Source organism: Hippocampus bargibanti, linkage group LG09 (genome assembly GCF_051943395.1).
Source record: "Hippocampus bargibanti isolate YZ-2025 linkage group LG09, ASM5194339v1, whole genome shotgun sequence".
Lineage (NCBI taxonomy): Eukaryota > Metazoa > Chordata > Actinopteri > Syngnathiformes > Syngnathidae > Hippocampus > Hippocampus bargibanti.
The window spans coordinates 6,104,041-6,126,905 of record NC_142742.1 but is presented as its reverse complement, the minus strand read 5'-3'; the positions used below and the strand labels follow the sequence as shown (position 1 = coordinate 6,126,905).

The 22,865-nt window shown below is 39.2% G+C and overlaps 2 protein-coding genes and 1 non-coding gene across 4 annotated transcripts; 2 read left to right on the top strand and 1 right to left on the bottom strand.

The window, feature by feature from the left end:
- Nucleotides 1–847: 847 nt before the first annotated feature.
- On the top strand, nucleotides 848–6,017 carry tmem179ab (transmembrane protein 179a, genome duplicate B). Its single transcript, XM_089004774.1, has 4 exons — nucleotides 848–1,192; nucleotides 2,373–2,510; nucleotides 3,406–3,484; nucleotides 3,559–6,017. Exons 1-4 carry the CDS (start codon nucleotides 891–893, stop codon nucleotides 3,730–3,732), a joined length of 693 nt encoding a protein of 230 aa, XP_088860900.1. The 5' UTR covers nucleotides 848–890; the 3' UTR covers nucleotides 3,733–6,017.
- A 60-nt stretch (nucleotides 6,018–6,077) lies between these two features.
- On the bottom strand, nucleotides 6,078–22,661 carry lg09h14orf180 (linkage group 09 C14orf180 homolog). Of its 2 annotated transcripts, none has more exons than XM_089004772.1 (9): nucleotides 22,321–22,661; nucleotides 21,924–21,954; nucleotides 17,600–17,686; nucleotides 14,720–14,840; nucleotides 13,421–13,451; nucleotides 13,161–13,269; nucleotides 10,880–11,037; nucleotides 9,974–10,106; nucleotides 6,078–7,689 (listed from the first exon to the last, which is right to left on the bottom strand). In XM_089004772.1, the coding sequence occupies exons 1-9, from the start codon at nucleotides 22,471–22,473 to the stop codon at nucleotides 7,475–7,477; spliced, it is 1,038 nt and encodes a 345-aa protein (XP_088860898.1). In that variant the 5' UTR covers nucleotides 22,474–22,661; the 3' UTR covers nucleotides 6,078–7,474. The 2 variants fall into 2 exon arrangements, with proteins under 2 accessions (XP_088860898.1, XP_088860899.1); XM_089004773.1 differs by lacking the exon at nucleotides 6,078–7,689 and adding an exon at nucleotides 8,249–9,859.
- Nucleotides 10,677–10,749, top strand: trnak-cuu (transfer RNA lysine (anticodon CUU)). The gene has a single exon. It is a non-coding gene; the product is annotated as a tRNA-Lys (tRNA).
- Nucleotides 22,662–22,865: the final 204 nt, after the last annotated feature.

The window sequence follows — 22,865 nt, the reverse complement described above, 5'->3', positions numbered from 1 at the left end:
TGATCAGTTCATTGCGTAGCGTCCCATAGCTACAATGCTCTGCCAGGGCATACAGTGCAGTGACAAACGAATCCACACTCTCCCCTTCCTTTTGATAGCGCATGTTGAATATTGCACGCTCAAAGATGACATTTTTCTTCACAACGAAGAAGTCTTGGAGTCCCCTCCGCACTTCTTGATACGTGCACCGTTGAACCTCCGTCAGATTCAACCCGCGTAAAATATCATCAGCCTCGTCACCCATGCAGTAAATAAGTGTGTTTACTTGACTTTCTTCAGAACTCGCTTTAAGGTTACTTGCCAGGCGAAATCTTTCAAATCTCCTGATCCATTTTTCCCACTCCTGCGGTTTTGAGAAGTCAAAGGGTTCTGGCGGCTGGATGTTGAACGTGGCGCACGGCCCCGCGGTGACGACTGGTCCCGCAGCCTGCTGTGCACCTCGCGCCATGGCTCCATTAGCCCGTGCCGATGTTCCATCCTCTACGTCGCTCATGTTGCCTTTTTCTCTCCGCCGCGTTTCCAAAATATCCTCTTCGCGCACACCACGTCAACTACAGGACTTCTGACACCATGTCGTGTTGTCAAATAAGGCACACGTGAGTCCAGCTGTGCGTTAACGTGGGTAACTCTTTATTTAGCCTCCAATGCTGTGCTTCTTCCCAGTCACTCCCCCTGCTGGTCCTTGGCGCCTCCTGCTGACGTCATCGCCCAGCGCCACTGATCTTGTCAACAATCACACCACACTCATTAGTTTTCAGAGCTGTGAATCTTTGGAACAGGTCAGTGATTCGAATGCGGCACCCGCCTCCACTGCGCATGCGCAACCTGCTGCATATACTACGCATGCGCAACATCTGCAGCACCCAGCACTGACAATAAAGACGGATAAAATGGCCATGGATAATTTAATTTTCGCTCAGTGCATTCTTTATTTTTTAGCCTTCCTATTTGGGTTCATCGCCGTGGTACCTCTCTCCGAAAATACGGAGGACTTCGGTGGCAAATGTTTACTCTTCACTCGTGGGATGTGGCAGAATGAGAACATCACGGTGTCGAAGCAGCGCTTCATCGTGGAGGAGTGGGGGGCCGAATCCTCCTGCAGCTTCATCGCTTTTGTCGGGATTGCCTCTCTCATCCTGTCCGCCGTGCAGGCGTGGAGGCTGCTCTTCTTTTTGTGCAAAGGGCATGACGAGTGAGTACTGACTGTGTGCAATTGCTGTCATTTCGACATCGTCCACATCCAACGCCCCAGGCTTGACCGCAGTCCGATTTGCATGCTAGTTTGAGCATCATAAACAGTAACAGAAGAAAATTTGTCATGCTAGAATAATGGAAGGAATACATACAGCCCGTGCCTTAATATGGCTCGAATCATAATTTGATTTCATGTGTTGAAAATAATAATAACAATGATAATGTCATACATTGCATGATTTTAGGTGGAAGACCTCAAAATGAAGGGAGGATGAGGGTGGACAAAATGTATTATATAAAAAATAGGATGACACTGAAAAACGAAATACTGTCTTGAAAACTACCAGGGACCAAAGTAAACTACCAGGAACCAAAGTAACAATTAAACAAATCTAGATAAAGAAAGAAAGAAAGAAATAGAGAGAGATGAAGGAAAGAAGGAAGTGATAGATACAAATATTAATATATTAATAAATGAATAACTGCTATTTTAAAATGGCTGAATGGATGACAGCTCCAGCCCACCCAAGACCCAATTGGGGACAAGCACTTTAAAATAAAGAAATTAATAAATAATAAATAAACAAAAAACAAACAAACAAACAGATAGATAGCTAGCTAGATAGTGATAGCGATCTATCTAGCTAGCTAGTGATATATCTAGCTAGTTAGCTAGATAGCAATCTATCTATCTAGCTAGATAGCTAGCAAGATAGATAGCTAGCTAGATAGCGATTTAGATAGCTAGCTAGATAGCTATATAGATAGCTGGATAGATAGCGAGCTAGATAACTATATAGTGAGCTAGATAGATAGCAAGCTAGATAGCTAGATGGATAGTGAGCTAGATAGCTCACAAGTTAGCTAGGTAGCTATATAGATAGCAAGTGAGCTAGATAGCGAGCTTGATAGAAGATAGATATAATTTAAAAATGGCTGAATGAATGATATCTCCAGCCCACCCAAGACCCAAATGAGGATTTAATTTTTTAAATGTATTTTTTAAGATGGCTCAATACAATACAATACAATACATATTGATTCATATAGCGCTTTAACAACAGCTGAAGCTGTAACAAAGCACTTAACATGGACAACTATCATCTACAGAAAATAAAGCAGTCACAAAGATAGTAGAAAGCATGAATGATAATAGTGCACCGTTTTTTCCCCTGCAGCTCCATCTTCAATGCCTTTCTCAACCTGCTCATAAGCTCCTTGGTGGTGTTCACCATCTTCCTGTCGAGCACCATGGTCAGCGTGGGATTCAATTTGTGGTGCGACTCCATCACCGAGGGTGGCACCATGCCCAGCAGGTAGCTCAATGACCCACCACATCTTTTTTTTAATTTTGATTTTTTTAAATCATAAACCATTTAATAAACAAATACAAAACCATTTCACCCAGGTAGGATTTCTTGTATGTCGGCCAAGGTTCCGTGCACGCCTGGCTGATCATGTACACATAATATTGGTCACTCATTGGTCAACCAGATTGAATAATAATAATAATAATAATAATAATACATTTTATTTCAAGCGCCTTTCAAAGCTCTCAAGGACACTTTACATTCAGACAAGCAGAGATACAATCATAAATAAAATACAAATACATAAAAATAAAATACAATTATAAATAGAATAAAATAAATAAAATACAAATATACATTATACATTATACAAATACAATTATTGTGGAGTGAATGTAATATTTGAAGTTATATAACCTCAAATGATGAAAAATAAACACACATGCTAATGTTTGCTAATGCTTATCTGATTGGTGTTGGATTGGTTCTGAGTGTTCTAGCTCTATGATGTTATCTACCTGCTGGCTAGCTAGCTTTTTCTCTATTTAGCTTTATATGAGCTATATAGCTATCTAGGTGACGAGCTATCTAGCTAGTTATCTTTTGGCTATCAATTAGCTGGCTAGCTAGCTAGCTTACTTATCTATTTATTTCCGGATTGAGTGAACTCTGGCGCGTGTGGCTGCCGCTGCTCACCCACAGAAAAACTTATCCTGTGACTGTATAGTGAACTTGAGAGTTTTGAAAGGCGCTTATAAATAAAATTGATGATTATTATTATTACTATTATTCATATTATTATTAAAGTCAAAGTCAGCTTTATTGTCGAATATACTAATATGCATGACATACAGCACAGATGAAATTATGTTGTGAAAGTAACATATATTATTTTATGTAGCTGTGAAGACCTGCAGGACACTGACCTCGAACTGGGCGTGGACAACTCTGCTTTTTATGACCAATTTGCAATCGCTCAGGTAAATTCATAATTGCCAAAGAGCCAACAAAAGAATCTTCTCATCATGAAAACACATTTCTGTCTTGCTTACAGTTCGGCCTGTGGGCAGCGTGGCTCACTTGGCTTGCCATCGCTGTGCTGGCTTTTCTCAAGGTTTACCACAACTACAGACAAGAAGATCTTCTGGACAGTTTGATCCACGAGAAGGATCTGCTGCTTGGACGCTCGTCTCGCCGCAACTCTGACCTCAAAACCGGCCTCATTTAGAAAACAAAAGATGCACACGCACTTATACAGTGATCCCTTGGCTTACGAACTTAATTGGTTCCCAGACAGTGTGTCAGGCGAAAAGTGTGTGTCCCAAAAAATTATTTCCCATAGGAAACCATTAAAATGAGAATAATCCGTTCCCATGTCCCCATCAAACATAATTTTCTACTTTCTAATTTTCTAAGCCTTAAAACTACACAAAATATACCTTATTGTATGTATAATAAATGTGTGATGGTATTATAATTAAAGAAACAAACTGTACTGTATAATAAAGTCGTTTTATTTACCGTTGTGATGGTCGTTGATGGCTTGATAGAATGGAGTGGCCAGTTTCCTCAGCATTAAACACTTGATGAGGAACGTAACCTTCTTCTTTCATCATCTTGAGGAATTGTCCCTTGTAGGTGCTTTCTCCGTGATAATTGTATCTAGTTCCTCATCAATTGTGTTCTGTTTATTTGGGTTGATAGCTTTTTGCATCAAGTGTACAGATGGCTTGTGCGGGTTGTTTGTGGAGCCTGATTGATGGGATATTTTAACCTTGCAGTCCACACTCTGCCTTTGAACTATCAAAGTTGAAAGTCTCTCACTGTCGTCTGCCTGTCTCTTTAATGTTGAAACCACCACCCCTCACTGCTGCGTTCTTGACCAATCACGTGGCTTTAACCGAAGAACGGGGGCGAGGAATAGAGGCAAAAAAAGTCGGCAGCCATTTTTTTGGGGGAGAACGGCTTCTCTTTCTCTCTATCTGTAAACCCCACCCCCCCTCACTTCTCCGTTCTTGACAAATCACGTGGCTTTAATCGTAGACTGACTGGGGGCGGGGAATAGAGGACAAAAACAGTCGGCTGCCATTTTGTTGTTCGAACGGGCTCGTTCGCGAACGACACTTCACTTATTGAGGCAGCTCCGTGTGTATCCCGAAAAAAGTTCGTATGCCAAGGTAAAATTTTCATAAATTTAATGTTCGTAAACTGAAATGTTCGTAAGCCAAGGGGTTCGTAAACCGAGGTATCACTGTACTTTCCTTTCCTGCCATGAGACTGTTGACAATCAATATCAGTTGACTTTTACTCCCGTTATGCCGCGAGTCAACTGTGACTGGTTTATATTTTTCCTCTATCTGACTAATTTTTCCCCCAAAGAAAATCCAGAATGTTGTTCATCTTTCCTTTTTTAAGTCTATATATTCACCAACTGGTTTCTTTTTTAATCTTAATTAATTCATTCACTGCTAGACAATGTGCAAAAATGTGTGCTCTCCAGTGACAAAAGTTTTTGTCATTTTTGTCAGGTAGCTAACTTTCTATCTACTGTATTTGAGTTATTCCAGGTTGAGTGAACGCTAGCGTGTATGGCTGCCGCTGCCCATCCACAGAAACACTTATTCTGTGACTGTAAAGTGACCTTGAGAGTTCTGAAATGCGCTTATAAATGAAATGGATTATTAATATTATTATTATTTTCACTCAAATTCCAGAACCCTCAGAATATTGAGTTTTAGGACTACATACATTTAATTCACTGTAAGAAATCTTAGACGCTCTTCTTTCATCAGGAAAAAAAAGAGTTAATTCCTGAATTAAATGGGTCTGGAGTTATATGAGCTTGAAATAGGGGCGGCTGAACAAAAAACAATGCAACTTATACTGTCTAACTAGCTAGCTAGCTATCGATTAGTTTATCTATTACCTAGCTAGTTAGCTAACATTCTATCTATTTGATAGTGATTCCGGGTTGAGTGAACGCATGTGGCTGCCGCTGCTCACCCACAGAAAAACTGATCCTGTGACTGTAAAGTGATCTTGAGAGCTTAGAAATGAAATGTATTATTATTATTATTATTATTATTACTGTACATATTGGTTTATATAGCGATTTAACATGTGAAGCTGGAACAAAGTGCTAAGGTGGAAAAAAGGGAAATGCTACCCCCATGTAGAAGGGAAAAACATTGCCAGAGGTCCGACCAGCGCTTTATCGCCATGTAAAAAACAAAACCCAAACAAATGCGGGAATGGCGCTCCACGTCATATTTTAAATTCCCGAATAAATTCGGAAATGGCAGTGAATGAGTTAATCTTAATTAATCGTAAATAATCTTAATTAATTGTCAAACTCAGAAACAGTGTTAAAGGCTTGAACACGTGGTCGGATCACGTTGTAAACTTTATGCATGAGACCAAATGCATGACAAAATAATTACATAGTTACCATATTTATTCGTGTATAACGCGCACACGTGTATAACGCGCACCCCTCATTTTCAATAAAAAAAACTGTATACATTTTTTGTTTCACTTTCTCAACTCAGACCAAGCATTATAATGTGACAACACATGCGTCCATGATAAAAATAATTTATTGACAATATAAACTTCACGTTTCAGTGTGGGCGAGGCGAGGAAAGGAAATGAAGCGTAGCTAAAGAAATGGTAATCAACAATGAAAAAAAAAACAAAAGACATGCGTGTTCCGGGTCTTTCCGAGAATCGAAACTGAAGAATAGCCATGAAAATGCTGCCCCTCCTGGAAGGGATAAAGCATTAAATATATATGAGAATTTTTTTCCCCGGGCCTCGTTTATAACGCGCACCCAAACATTGCATTCTTTTTTTTAGGTAGAATATTTTGCGCATTATACTCGAATACGGTACATTCAAGAACAACCGTTGTGTCCATAATTTGTAAAATCACTTCAAATGATTTCTACTGAGTGTATTTTACAAAGATTCCACCGAATATAGCTATATTTTACGTTTTAAGAGTCGCGCTGAATATTCCGGAAGTCTTGTTTTCGAGTTGATGACGATGCCTGACGTGACGTCACGTCTGGAACGCTCCTGACCGAGAAAGCAACACACAATGCATTTTGGGTATTTTGTTTGGTCTGAAAACTTCGTGTTGATCCGAGTTGATGGCGTAATTAGAAAGAAAACACATAACGCGATGGTGAATCATTGTGTGTTGCACCAAGACTACTATTTGATACTAGTTGACACAAATCAGCCAATTTCCAACGGAGCTTGGGCGTCATCTTGTGCATTTTCTGGGACGCTACATTGGAGTCCTGACAGCTCGAATTGATACGGGAGGACTTCTTTAATCAATTGCAAACATTTATGCTTTCCGCTTCAGAACTATTTGAATCATATTCATAATTGGATGAGTAACAAGAAAGCATCTTCTCCGAATCTGAAGCCATTGTTTTGATTCTCGAGCAAGGCAAGACGTCCTGGTGTGACGTCACGACCAAGGATGCGGGACGTTCTGAAACTCGCCATCTCCGAGGTCATTTTGAAGTAATTATGGGACACTAACTCATTTTTATTGGTGTTTTACATTTGACTAAAAATATCAGCCTGCGTGTTTTGGGTATTTTAGATGCCATAAAATGTTTTTCTGATGTCAGTTAGGAAACAAAACAACGGTGTCGGTTGTCCTTTAAACATACATTCCATACAAAATATAGCACTGAAGCAACAACTTCACTTGACGAATGACCGTTCAGAACGTATCTTGTTTGTAAATTGGGGCGCGTCTGTAGTCATATTGGTGAATTTTCTGACTTCGCGACTGGTGGAAATCTTGTGCTGCATATGGCGCAATTTGGAGGCAGGTTAGAACCGATATTGGTTAATTCTCAGTGCTGCTCTGGTAGTAGTCACAGCTGACTTCAATCATGGCCGAACAAAAAGGATACGCCCAATATGTCCCCACTTGCGACTGGTCTTCATCACTGCATAGTCAACCATATCCAACCACCCCAAACAAGTTGCTTCATGTGAAGCAGATAAACAGCCAGAGCGGCCTCCAGCTGCTCGCACGCTCGTTGTGGATGCCGCCGGCCTGTGCAGTACATGGCCACGCCCAGGATGGACATCATCAGGAACAGGCAAGTCAACAGGAACAGGTGAGGACGGGAAGGCGTTGTTTCATAGGCTACAAAGGCTACACGTATATACACACACACACACACACACACACACACACACACACACACACACACACACACACACACACACACACACACACACACTCACACGCACACGCACACAGATACATATACAATTAACTCATTCACTGGCAGACATGTGCAATCCAGTGCCAGGGTTTTTGTCATTGTCACTCGAATTCCAGGACCCAAAGAATATTCAGTTTTAGGACTACATAAACATTCAATGCAGCGTATGACCCCTTAGACTCTCTTCTTTTATCATGAAAAAAAAAAAGAGTTAATTCCTAAATTATATCGGTCTGGAGTTATATGAGCTTGAAATGAGTGGTGGCTATTACAATACGCATTACAATATATATATATACATATATATATATATATATACATATATACATATATACATATATATATATATATATATATATATATATATATATATATATATATGTAACATCCGACATACAACCGAGTTCCGTTCCGACTTACGACCGAGTATATATATATATATATATATATATAATCTTTTTTTCAATTAGAGAGAAATTGCTTGGTTTTCAACACAAAAAAGCATCCGTGCTTCGTTAAGTACCGTATTTTCCAGTGTATAAGGCGCACCCCCAATGAATTGTGTATTTTCAATCCTTTTCCATATATAAAGCGCACCAGACTATAACGCACACCTTCAATGAATGACAAACTGTTTTAAAATATGACATATAAATATACATACAAGTTTTCCAAATATAACGAATACCACATTATAAGGCGCTACAATAGAGGCTGGCGTTACGCACTCCTTCTACAACGGAGGAAATTGAATTGTGGTTCCTGACAGTAGTTACGAGACCTGTTGTGGCTCAATATGACTTTATATAAGGTGCACCTGCGTATAAGGCGCTGGGTCATCTTTTCAAGAAAATTGGGACTTTTGTGTGTGCCTTATACACCGGAAAATATGAATTCCAATACATGAATTGTAAGAATTGTATATGTAGAGCAACACATCACAACACAGATGGACATAAAATGCATATTTTGGATTAACCCTTCCAGGCACAGCGATTACTACAGTGGACAGCTTATCATGTTATTAGGTTACAGAGTGCTTGAAAGGGTTAATATAGTAAAATACGTTCAACTTAAACGAATATTCAAATTGTAATTTATCTATGTGGCAATTTCATGGACAGTAAAGAGGAAGCTTGCGAAAATAAGTGAATGATTCGATACCCCACCCACCTGGGTTGTTTGCTTAATAAATTCAAATATAATGAAGTAAAAAAAAAAAACTGACAATTGCACATGCCTTAAAGGACAACCGACATCACTTTTTTGTTTCCTAACTGACATCGGAAAAACGTTTTATAGCATCTAAAATACCCAAAACACGCAGTATGATATTTTTAGTCAAATGCAAAACACAAATAAAAATGACTTAAAATGTCCAAAAATCTGCAAAAAATTGAGCTGCGAATTGGGCATTTTCAGAAAGTCCCGCCCCCAGTCGTGACGTCACGCCAAGACGTCTTGCATTGCTGGAGAATCAAAACAATGGCTTCAGATTCAGAGAATATGCTTTCTTGTTACACATCCAGTTATGAATATGATTCAAATAGTTCTGAAGAGGAAAGCATACATGCAATCGATTAAAGAATTTATTCCGTGCCATTTTGAGGCAAAAATGGGGGGAAATATATCACCAAAAAAGAGGCAGAAAATGGCGACAAAGCTCCGTGTGAGGAATTAATCAGCCCGTTTCCACAGGCTGATAAATTTCTTACATGGAGCTTTGTCGCCCTCTTCTGCCTCTTTTTGGTGCAACACGACGTTTTCAGACCAAACAAGTACAGCAAAATGCATTGACGTGATGGAAGGACTGCTACAATGTGTCCTTCTTTCGGTCAGGGGCGTCCCTTCAGTGGCGTAGCGTGACGAGTCGTCACCAACTCAAAAATAAGACTTCCTGAATATTCAGAGCGAGTCTTAAAACGCAAAATATAGCTATATGCGGTGGAATCTTATTAAAATACGCCCAGTAGAAGTCATTTGAAGCCATTTTACAAATTATGGGCACAACTTGTCTGGGGACGTCGGTTGTCCTTCAAGTGAATCCATGCACTTGGATAGAGACTTAACCACCCGTGTCATCCCAAAAAGGAATGTCTGTGAAGCCGACAAAACAGCAGCATGTCAGTCGGGAAGGATGCAAAATCTAGGATGCCGCCTGGTTACAAAATTCTCTTCAGTCACATTCTTGTCACATTTTTGTTACCTCACCATATACGGTGGTCTCCGGCTCCCGGAACCGAACCCTCCGATCGCATTTCCGCCTTTGGGGGGGTTCTGCGACTGACCCGTGAGAGGGGCTTGGCTTTTTGAGGATGGATGTAGGAATGTTTTCATTGATGAACTGAAACGAGTGACACACAATTAAAATGTTCCCTCCAAACAGTATACTTAAATTAAATTGTAAATTTAAAAAAGGTTATAAAAATATGAAAGCTAATTTGTTACTTCGACAGTATTTCCATGTGGCAGTTCAACAAACATGCATGTAATTTGGTTATGTGTGTGTATGCAGGCGGCTCCCTCTTCGTGTTGCCATGCAATGCAATCAGGTTCTTCTAGTCTTGGTATAAGATGTCTTATACGTAAATTTGGGTACAATTACAGTGCAGAATTAACAATTATTTGGTAAACCAAATTAAAATGTCAATTGATAAAGTTAACTTACCGATGCAATCTTCAAGTCAAGTAAGGAAACTAGCTATCTAACTAGATAGCTATCTATGAGCTATCTAACTAGCTAACTACCTATGAGCTATCTAACTATCTCGCTAGCAAGCTATCTAACTAGCTAGCAAGCTATCTAACTAGCAAGCTATCTAATTAGCTAGCAAGCTGTCTAACTAGCTAGCAAGCTATCTACCTAACTAGCTAGCAAGCTATCTCTTTCTCTAGCTGTATCTCTATCTCTACAGCCTGGCTAGCTCAGTCGGTAGAGCATGAGACTCTTAATCTCAGGGTCGTGGGTTCGAGCCCCACGTTGGGTGGATTCTTTTGCAAATGTCCCCATTATGGGACAAATAAAGGTTTTCTGATTTCTCTCTCTCTCTCTCTCTCTCTGGCTATCTATTAGCTAGCTACTTATCCTGTGACTTTGATTATTATTAATATTATTACCTCGTTTTTCGTATTGTCTTCCTCCTGATGACAAAAATCCTTTCTGTGGCGAACCTCTGAGAGTTTCTCCGGTTGTAACTGAGGAAAAGCGTTGACGGTGATGGACTCAGCGGCATCGAAGTGTTTGGTAAGTGCAGACACGTGTTGACCCAGGGAGTCTTGCAAAACAACCATCGTCACACATGACTACTTCAATACTGCATCACAACTGCAGCCTGCTTCAAAGGCAAGTCAAACAACATTAAACATGCAAACTATTTTTTTCACGGAAAGTTGATTGCGTTAGCAGCAGCTACAGGAATACATAAAAACAAGTTTAAACTTACAAGATAACATGGTTGCTCATACTCACCAATAATCATTTTATTGACTTCAAAATAACATGTTTTACTGTCAAATCAGGTTACAATAATGTTCAGTTTGCTTACCTCCATTTAAATGTTGAACGCTAGGTATGTTTTATAACCATCGTCAACAATGACTGTTGAATAATTTGCATGCTATATGCGGGGAAAAATGTCATCGACTAATGGCGGCACCTGTTCTTGGATAGTTTGACTTGGACAAATAGTCATGATTACCGTATTTTCTGGTGCATAAGATGCACCCTAAAGCCGTAAAGGACAACCGACAGCATTTTTTCATTTCCTAACTGATATAATAAAAACGTTTTCTAGCATCTAAAATACCCAAAACACGCAGGCTAATATTTTTAGTCAAATGCAAAACACCAATAAAAATGAGTTAAAGTGTCCTAAAACTACTTCAAAATGACCTCGGAGATGGCGAGTTTCAGAAGGTCCCGCCTCCTTGTTCGTGACGTCACGCCAGGACGTATTTGCCTTGCTCTAGAATCAAAACAATGGCTTCAGATTCGGAGAAGATGCTTTCCTGTTACTCATCCAGTTATGAATATGATTCAAATAGTTCTGAAGAGGAAAGCATAAATGTTTGCAACCGATTAAAGAAGTCCTCCCGTATCAATTCCAGCCGTCAGGACTCCAATGTGGCGTCCTGGAAAATGCACAAGATGGTGCCCAAGCTCTGTTGGAAATGATTTGTCTACTGGGAATTTGTGTCAACTAGTATTAAATAGTAGTCTTCACCATCACGTTATTTACCCAAAATGCATTGTGTGTCGCTTTCTCAGTCAGGGGCGTTCCTGACGTGACGTCACGTCCGCCATCGTCATCAACTGGAAAACAAGACTTCCTGAATATTCAGCGTGAGTCTTAAAATGTAAAATATAGCTATATGCAGTGTAATCTTTGTAAAATACGCTCAGTAGAAGTCATTTGAAGTGATTTTACAAATTGCCTTATACACCATAAAATACATCATTGTCCTATATCGTTCTGGTATAAGGGTAAAATGGCTGCAAGCGAAACCTTGACTGTTTATGTCGTTCTTGTAGCTCCGTGAAGACAATGGCGAAAATGGCGGAATTCAATGAACCCAACATGCATTGCACAGTAAACCCTATAGAGCACAGGTGTCAAAGTCAAGGCCCGCGGGTCAAATCCGGCCCGCCACATCTTTTTTTTCGGCCCGCAAAAGCTAATCAAACTTGTTAAATTCCATGATGATTGCTAAAATCTGAGCCATAATTTCATATTTTTGGATGTCAACCACAATAAAAGTCATTATTCTTGACTTCAGATTTGAAAACGAGTTATTCATTAATTTGCTGTGTGCTCTATATGTAATATTTGAAGGGATTTAAACATTCTAACTCAGGGGTGTCAAAGTCATTTTTTGCCGCGGGCCACATTGTAGTTATGGTTTCCTCTCGAGGGCCGTTATGACTTTGGGGAACCCATTAAAATGTTTAAATCCCTTCAAATATTACATATAGAGCACATGGCAAATTAATGAATAACTCGTTTTCAAATCTGAAGTCAAGAATAATGACTTTTATCGTGGTTGACATCCAAAAATATGAAATTTTAGCTCAGATTTTAGCAATCATCATTGAATTTAACAAGTTTGATTTGCTTTCGCGGGCCGAAAAAAATGATGTGGCGGGCCGGATTTGGCCCGCGGACCTTGACTTTGACACCTGTGTTCTAATGGGTTCCCCAAATTCATAACGGCCCTCGAGAGGAAACCATAACTACAATGTGGCCCCCTGCAAAAAAATTACTTTGACACCCCTGCTTTAGAGTATACACAACGAAATACCCTTTGCTTAATTTTGGAAAAAAAAACTTTATATATTAAACGGTGAGTCAAAGAATCTGAATAAACGGCAATCGCATTCGACAAAACAAGGATGACCTACCTGAATATTCAGTTTTGCCAATCTCCGCATAGACTGTGGCCATGAGTTCCAGGCTTCTGGCTGTTATTGGGTGGTTGTTACCAAATGCTCTCTGGTGGATTTTTGCAGCCTGAAGGGATTCCAAATAAGAACATAAAATATTGACAACATAACAACTTAACGCTTTTGGGTAAAGCAGTTACGGAAGTGGTCAGATTATGTTGTCAGGTTACAGGTTATAACCGGAGCATAAAAGAGTTCAAAAAAGGGCATTGACATACCTTTCCACTGTACTCTAGCGCAAGATGAGGTCTAAAATGGGGTATAAAAAATTAATCATAATCATTAATCACATGTGCCACCTACAAGATTTAGAGCAGTCATAAAATCTTTGTTTACTCAAAAATGTGTCATGTTAAAACCGCACCGGCAATACTTTCAGGATGCAAGGGGAGAAATAAATCGATTAAGTGTCTCAGATTATGTCGTACCGCATTCAAAATGGCAAATCACAGAAGATCTCTGTCACCATTTGCAAGGTGGTGGTGGTGGACCCCAAAAAAGCAGAGAGGAGGGAGGAGCACGGTATATTTGACAAATTGTAGTAAACAAAATTGTCAGGAACAACATCTCAAACAACAAAGTCATCAGAACAAACATGTCCAAAGTAGCAAACAAAACCATGAGAAAACATGACAAACCTCGATTTGTACGACTGACCATTCAGCAAGCACCCTCGCTGCCTCATCTTTAAAACCTGCCTCAAAACTCACTTGACTTAGTTTTTACTCCCTGGTGCTTTCTACTATCTTTGTGACTGCTTTATTTCCTGTATATGATAGTTATCCATATTAAGCGCTTTGTTACAGCTTCAGCTATTGTTAAAGCGCTATATAAATCAATATGTATTGTATTGTATTGTATTGTACTACAGAAACACCCCAGCCAAGCCTTCACTGAACCAGACCTCTTAGGTCCTTAGCCCAAGCTTTGGCACAGAGTCCCTAAAAAGAACAGATTGATACACCAATTCATGTGTGGTGCTCATGCGTGTTTATTTATTTATTTGTTTACATATTTATTTTTTACATTTATGCCTTAAGTAAACTTGTGTCTTATAAAGCTAAAGAATATAAATACATTTTTAAATGTTTTTCCCCTCAGAGTAATTCAGTGCCAGCTATTTCCAGAACATTTTACCCCTAATACATCAACATATATACATATAAAAATAAAAAGAGTACAGTTTATTTCTTTAATTATGATACAATAGCACATTTATTATACATAAATTAAGGTATATTTGGTGTAGTTTTAAGGCTTATTTAGTAGAAAATTATTATTTATGGGGACCTGCATGGTAACGGATTATTCTCATTTTAATGGTTTCCTATGGGAAAGTAATGTTTGGAAGACACACTTTTCGCCTTACACACACTTTATGGGAACCAATTAAGTTCAGAAGCTGAGACTCCCACGACAACCTTGCAACTCATCTTGGTGGTACAAACCCGCCAAAACATTTAAAACGACCCCCTGCTGAGACGATCAGTGCTTTCATGCACATCCGTTTTACCTACTGTTTGCTCATGATGCACAGCTGGGCCAGACGTTCAAGGTGCTCTGCCTGGGACGCTTGTTCCGAGAGTTCCTCTTGGTCCGCCCATCGTGGGGAGCCCAGTGAAGGCTCCTCCTGGAGCCCTGTTACACAAATACAGGTCGTGGGATCCTGGTCAGACTGCCAACAAAACACTCAGGCTATCAAAGTGTTCTCGAGTGGTTATATCCAAGGTTTAAAAACAATGTGTTGGAGGATCTGGTATATGAGAAGACGAAAAAGCAACAACTGGACACCAGAGCGTTGCGATATGGGTCAAAAGAGAGTAGATAAGTGGATCAAACAACACATTCGCCACTCCCACTGGAACGCTGCGACACACTTCTGTGTAGGTTGAAAGTCTTTGAACACTTCATACATGAAGTAGGCAATGCATGGGATTCATATCGTTAATACACGTGGTGAAAAGTAACCTCGTGATCGATGCTAAATTGAAGTATTCTCAAGCAAACACACAGCTTCGATTGAAGGCGTGAGGTCATATGACTGCCCAGATTTCCCTGCGATACACAGCTAACGCAGAAGGAGGCAGACAAGCGGAGCCGACAGCGAGATATGATGAATGAGCAGCCCGCCCGCTGCTGATAGCAGCTCGACTCCCAGTCGGTAAACAAACACGCAGTCACGTCAAATAGGGCCTTCAGTTGCCTCATGAAGGTCAAATTAAGAATCCCTCTGCTCCAAGTTAATAAGATAACCTTTACAATCATTCAAACAAAGATATACAGTATATAAAGAATATTTACAGTATTCAGTGATACCTCGGCTTACGAACGCTTTATCTTACGAACTTTTCGCCTGATGAACATTAAATTTGCGAGAATATAATCTTGGTATACGAACTAGTCGTTGTACTAAATTCATCCTGTCTACTTGATATCTAATTTTAAGCAGATTCTTTACTTACAGACAGTGTAGGTGTTCAAATAGCTGACATGTTTCGGCGACTAATTCCGCCTTTTTTTATTATTTATTTATTTATTTATTATTATTATTATTATTATTTATTTTTTTTTATTATTATTATTATTTATTATATTATTTATTTATTTATTATTTTTTGTTTGAACACCTACACTGTCTGTAAGTAAAGAATCTGCTTAAAATTAGATATCAAGTAGACAGGATGAACTTAGTACAATGATTAGTTTTGGAGAGACATGCGTCAAGGAGTTTCGCCTCCTCGAAAAGCTGTCAAAGAAACGGGCTCACTATCGAAACCAATTTAGACGAAGGCGGAAGTAGTCGCCGAAGCATGTCAGCTATTTGAACACCTACACTGTCTGTAAGTAAAGAATCTGCTTAAAATTAGATACGAACTAGTCTTCGGCAAACAAACCAAACCACACAGAGCACCACGGTGGCTGGCGGACTAGTTTTCCACACCCCTTTTGAGTGCAGACGTGGTTTGTTATCGAGGGAAGTACTTTTGCTATTATGGGACCAAAAAAGACCCTACCACAGGCTACTGTTAAGCCTAAAAAGACATTAAAGAAAATTACTGTCGAGCAGAAGAAGGAGATCAGCGAAAAACACGAACGAGGGGTGCATTTGTGTGACTTAGCGGCCCAGTACGAGTATGCTAAGTCGACCATTGCTACATGTGGCTACGGGTGTTATCTAAGCAACGGTCTCAGGCAATAGAAGAGGTTGAAAAACGTCTGTTGATTTGGATTAATGAAAAGTAGCGAGCACGGGACCGTGTGAGTGAGGGCATCGGATATTATCAAGAGGCAACTAAAAGAGGCAACAAGAGGCCATCAAAACCATCACAAAAGTAAATAAAATGACTTTATTATACAGTACAGTTTATTTCTTTAATTACAATACAATAGCACATTTATTCTACATAAATAAGGTATATTTACGGTGGTTTTAAGGCTTATTTAGTAGAAAATTGTGTTTTATGAGGACCTGGGAACGGATTATTCTCATTTTTAAAGGTTTCTTCTGGGAAATAAATGTTTGGCAGACAAACCTTTCACCTTACACACACTTTCTGGGAACCAATAAAGTTCGTAAGCCGAGGTATCACCGTAAAAAGAAGTCCAAGATGGCGGGCGTCAGCAAGTGCTTTCACGAGTTTTACTTTTTTGTTGTTGTTTTTGTCTTGTTTTTGTTTTTTTACTTTTGTCACTTTGTGTTGTTGTGCGTCATGTGGAACGGATACGGATTGTTTTTCAGCATGTTTGGCCACGACATAAATCAAGGAGGAGACTCTGCTGAGCGGTTGCCTTTTTGGCAGCACAAATATGCCAGCACTGTTTTTGATATGGGAGGAATGTCGGTAACATTTGACTGTCATCGCTGGACAATTCTGGTGCGATTGTGCTTTTTTGCACTTGTAATGGGCAGCATTTTCACAGCCCGCTTTGTTCGCTGATACGTATGTAGAACTGTCGCGGCTTCGAATCGAAGCGGATTTACGTGGGACAGGAGATGTGAGACAACATCTTTTCGCCAATGGATGCTTTATATTTCCTTTCAACATTTAGCTTGTAGCAGACGTGCACATTTCACCAAGACGTCCTTGATCCACTGGTGAAAAGGACGCTTTGATCGTCTCCGCTTTCATTTAGAACTGCTTCATGCGAGTGCTTAGGATTGAATTACTGTCTGTGTTTTTGTGTTGTCGTATTTGTTATTTTGGTTTTTTTTTGTTCTTTTGACCGCGAGAATGGCTGCCTTTCCAGCAGCTCCTGTATTTTTTTCTACATCTTCCTTTCCTTTCCTCTTCCTTTCATAACTTTGCTGCTGTGAGATGTAAATGTCTCCACTGCGAGACAAATAAAGTTAAATCCAATCCAATATTATCTAAAATATATGATCAGATTCAACTTACCTGTGCTCCCGTGTAGAGCCGCGAGCTCCATCAATGCCACCTCGTAGAACATTTTTTCAGCTTGAATGAACTGGAGGGCCTTCTCAACTGTTTATATGGGTAAAGGATCACTGTTGTCGGGTTATTGAATTTAAAAACAGCCCCATTTTAAGATGAGCTCCATTTCTAATGTCATTTCCCCCTACGCCTTCATAAGAACAATCTCCACTACAGGTTGCTGAGTTCTGTTGTCAATCATTCTTACCATATCATGATAAACGAAACACTAGGAATGTATTTTTAAACTGAGTATGCAGAGTCCTGTCATCATTCCATAAAGTACTACATCGCGTTTGAATGTCACACTTGGGGTTTCGTGGAATTGTTTGGCCAGATGCCGCTTATTTCTTAGGACTGTTGTTATCAAAAGGCTCTATTAAAATCACCTTCAAAAATAGTTGTCAGAAAGACTCCATTGTACTAGGGACCTCGGTGAAATGACACCAGTGATAATTGTCGGGGGAATTTAAAGACCACATGCTTAAAAATAAACACAGTCCTGAATGTCGAAATGACCTACTTAAACAACATCTCTCACGTGCAAAACTAAAAAAAAATATCCGTGTTCACCGCCCATGTGACTTTCCATTCCTCATAAATAGTCCAGAAATATTTGGACTATGAGCAAAGGGGGAATTCACTTGATATGTGGTGGGAAACGTTTTGAGAGTAGGGTGGGGGTTGCGGCCATCTTTGTAGGTCATATTGTCTTTCATTTAGAATCAGAATCAGAATCAGAATAAGAATACCTTTATTCGTCCCACAATGGGGAAATTTGCAGTCCACAGCAGCAATTGAAAAGGGATGGAGTTGCTTTCCAAACGCCTTTCCAAACTCTCAAAGTCACTTTTCAGTCACAGGAGATTTTTTTTCTGTTGGTGAGCGTTCACTCAACCCAGACGTAACTCAAATAGGTAGAAAGCTTGCTATCTAATAGATACTAGTGCAGCGTGTTCTACCGGAAACAAATTCCTTGTGTGTCCTACATACTTGGCAATAAAGATGATTCTGATTCTGATTCTGATTCTGATTCTGATAGCCAACAGGTAGCTAATAGACAGCTAGCTAGACAGCCAGCTAGATAGATAGCACTTTCTGTGCTCGTTATTTTTACCCTTAGTGGATCACAACAATGGAAGTAAGAATAACCTCGTACTACTTCAGCACTGTGCTAACGCTGAGCACTGACACGAATAATGGCGTTTTCGTTTAACGTTGTGCAACATACTTTTATTTTCATTTATTTCTATAGAGCAACATTTCACAATCTTTTTTAGCAGAGGCACATGAGCTCATGGCACACCACCAAAGGAAAACTGATTGCTGGACTTGTCTCATTTTACTCAAAGAGTTCCCCTGTGTTTATTATTATTATTATTATTATTATTATTATTATTATTATTATTATTATTCACACAAAGCTATGCTGTTATATGGCACAGGTCAATTTTATCGTGAAAGCACATTTAAGTGTTCTATCTGTCACGATAGGTTGCTGGAAAAGATAGACGTACAAAGATACGCTTATTTTTTTAACCACTCTGGCAAAAATGGAAATGTATGTGGTATCAAGACTACACTGTTGTGTTGTCAGCTTCCTCTGCCTCATCACACCATAATTACAAAGCAAATACAAAACACAGCTTTTATCTGACATCTTGCTTCACTGCCACATGCTTTCCAGGAACCATATCAGAAAACACTCAGCAACCAAAACAGCTTCTGGCTGGGCCAAAGGTCCCTGTACTGATAACCAAACAGTAGTAGCCTAGCCTACATTAACCGGTTCACATGCACCCGTTGTCAAGTGTATCCCAGCAGAAGTGGCTAAATATTTAAATGTGTAAATTCATGTACTTATTTTATTCATTTATGTATGTATTTATTTTTTTATTTTTTTATTTATTCATCCATTTATACAGCCATTTATTTATGTATGTATTTATTTATTTATGTATTTATTTATTTATCCATTTATGTATTCTTTTATTCATGTTTCATGTACAGTGAGACCTCAACTTACAAACACCTCAACTTACAAACTTTGTGTCTTACAAACGTCAAATTTATGAAAATTAAACCTTATAATAAGCACTATTTTCATAATACACACCGACCACGGCTGGCGGAGTGATCTTCGGCGGAAGCACACGACCGAACGGCACCAGAGGTTAAGTTACCAACAGTCCTTATGGAAGGTGACCCTCCTTCCATAAGCCATCAACGACCATCAAAAAGGTAAATAAAACTTTATTTTACAGCACAGTTTATTTCTTTAATTACAGTCGTCATGTAATGCGCCTCTCTTTCCAAACAGCAATTCCTTTTGACCTTCAACCTCCAACGCCATTCCATCAAGCCATAAATGACCATCACAAATGTAAATAAAGTGACTTTATGATGCAATGCAGTGTATTTATTTCATTACAATACAATAGCACATTTATTATACATGGAATAAGGTATGTTGTGTGTAGTTTTAAGGCTTATTTAGTTGAAAAGTATATTTTATGGAAACCCGGGAACGGATTATTCCCATTTTAATGGTTTCCTATGGGATTTTTTTTTGAGATACACACTTTTCGCCTTACACACCTTGTCTGGGAACCAATTAAGTTCGTAAGTTGTGGTCTCACTGTACTCACTTATTTATTTATTTATTTATTTATTCGACTAATAATTTATTTATTCATGTATTCATCTTTCATTCACTCATTTTTCATTTATTCATGTATTCATTTATTCACCAATTCCTTTATTTATTTACTTACTTATTTATGTGTTTATGTAGTTGTTTATTTATTTAGCCATTTTTATGTATTTATTAAGTAATTAATTAATTTATGTTGATTAATTTCTTTATTTGCTTATTTGACTAATTATGTATTTATTCATGTATTTATTTTTCATGTATACATTTATTCCTTTATTTATATACTTTCTTATTTATTTAGTTAGTTATTTATATATGTATTTATTTAGCTTTTGTTTATCTATCCATTTATTTATTCAACCAATTTTAATTTATTCATGTATTCAATCATTCCTTTATTTATTCATTCCTTTATTCCTTTTTACTTACTTATTTATTTGTTTATGTACTTGTTTATTTCATTGAATTACTGACTTATGTATATACAGTAAAGTCTCGTTATATCGATATTCAAGGGAGTCCGAAAAAATATCGATATAACCGGGACTATCGATATATCCGACCCTGTTTGCATGTAATTTTCCCCGTGCGTGCATAGAAATAGTATCGATATAACCGGGACTATCGATATATCCGGTATCGATATAACGAGACTTTACTGTATTTATTTTATTTATGGCCACTCACTAAATGTGCAACAATTTAACACGTGGACATGAATATTGATGCCGTAATGTCCGCTAGGGCACAGGACGTAACCCTGTCCAATGAGATAAGTGGATAATGTTTCATGCTGCTGGGGTCCCGCTGATTGCTTGAACCGAAGCGACACTGAACAAACGACGCCATTTAAACAATGGTCAGTGAGGGGTATAGCCACTGTTTCAGGTAGCAAGCCAGTTAAGAGTTGTATTGTCTCCGTGACAGGGGAGAGGAAAATATACACTGACACCAAACGACCTCTGTTATCCGCATGCAGTATAACGTTGAGCTTTATGGGGGCTGTTAAGTGGCAATGGGCAAGCTAGTCAAGTGCAGATAGCCTACAAGTTAATTAGTTTACTTTGCCGCTCTGTTGTTCCGAGATAAGAGTCTGCAAATCCTCTTACCACTAATGCGTGAGTTTGAGACAAACACAGGTATCATTGCGGGGCAAAAGTACCGTTATGAACCTGTCAAAAGATATTGACTTTCTCTCCTTACAAGCCTGCATTGTAAATAGCACAGCCACCTTATGTTGACTCAATACAGCGACATACTGTATATACAGTCCTGTATATCAGAATCAGAATACGGAAGCGTGTAATAGTCCCACAAAGGTGAACTTTGCAGTCCACGGCAGCAATTTGAAAGGGAAAAAAACAAAACCTATACATAGTGTCATGGGGTGGGGTGAAAATATTAAAATATAAAAAAAAAACAGTGCAAGTATAAAAAAAGCATTTTGATATGCATAGAATACTGTTTTTATCTTTTCACCCACACACCCTTTCAATTTTGCTGCTGTAGATTGAAAAGTTCCCCATGGTGGGACTATTAAACGCTCTCGTATTCTGATTCTGAATTCTGTCCAAGATTTATGTCCTTTCTTGTGGGCTAGTAAACGTAAGAAAGCTCAATTGAAGAGGATACAGTTCTTTTCGATGATGAACAGTTCTGCAATCTGTAAAAAGCACAGAAGAACAATCAAGGGTTAAAAAAAACATTGGACAATGTCATGAATTGTTTAAAAAATGATTAAATCTCCTCCAAGAATTCCAGGTCTGCTCATCATCACGTTACTGTTCACGTGGTCTGGAGTGGACTATGTTTTGACGTGTGGGACATTCCTTCATGGAGTAATCAGCAAAAGAAAAATCACATTGTGAATCACATAGAATGGAAGGAATTTGACAATAGCGAGTTTCTTTTAGGTTCTATGGGTGTTGTTTACAACACAGTGTGAACGTTCAACGAAGACACAAACATTCACTAGTGTGATGCAAACCAAAATAATTTATGGGACAAAAACAATGTGAAGTTTTCTCACCTGGTGAAGGCAGTTAGGCAGAGAAGTGAAGCTCTGCACATGGGTCAGTCCAAGCAAGCAGCTGAGAAAGCAATGCAGGGCGGCCTGGTACTCCCCCTGCTGCTGGAGCTGCTGTCCCAGCTCAAACAGGCCCTCTCTCCCAACACTCAGCATCCCCAGTCCCAGCCCGAGCCGGCACTACCTCCCATCAGAGCTCTCCAAGCTGCCCGGGAACAAATCAGCAGCTGACGACGGACACTAAGCACCTCGATCCGTCTCGGAAAGTTTCGTCAAGGACAGGTCAGAAGAAGCAGGCTGAGGCAGCTCCGGCGACTCACACTGATCACATCTCTCTTCCCAGGCTGCACCAGGAAAGGAGGACAGAGGAAGTGGAGAGTATTTGCTGTTTGAGTGGCGGAGCTCTGGACCAATCACAACTGTGGATTGTTCACATGCTTCCCATCAACCCTTCCTGTCAGTTGAGAAAGTACATTGTGATGTTGACATAAAATATCTCAGTTCTGCCATGTTTAGATATTTTCAAGTTGTCCTTTTACCAGATTTTC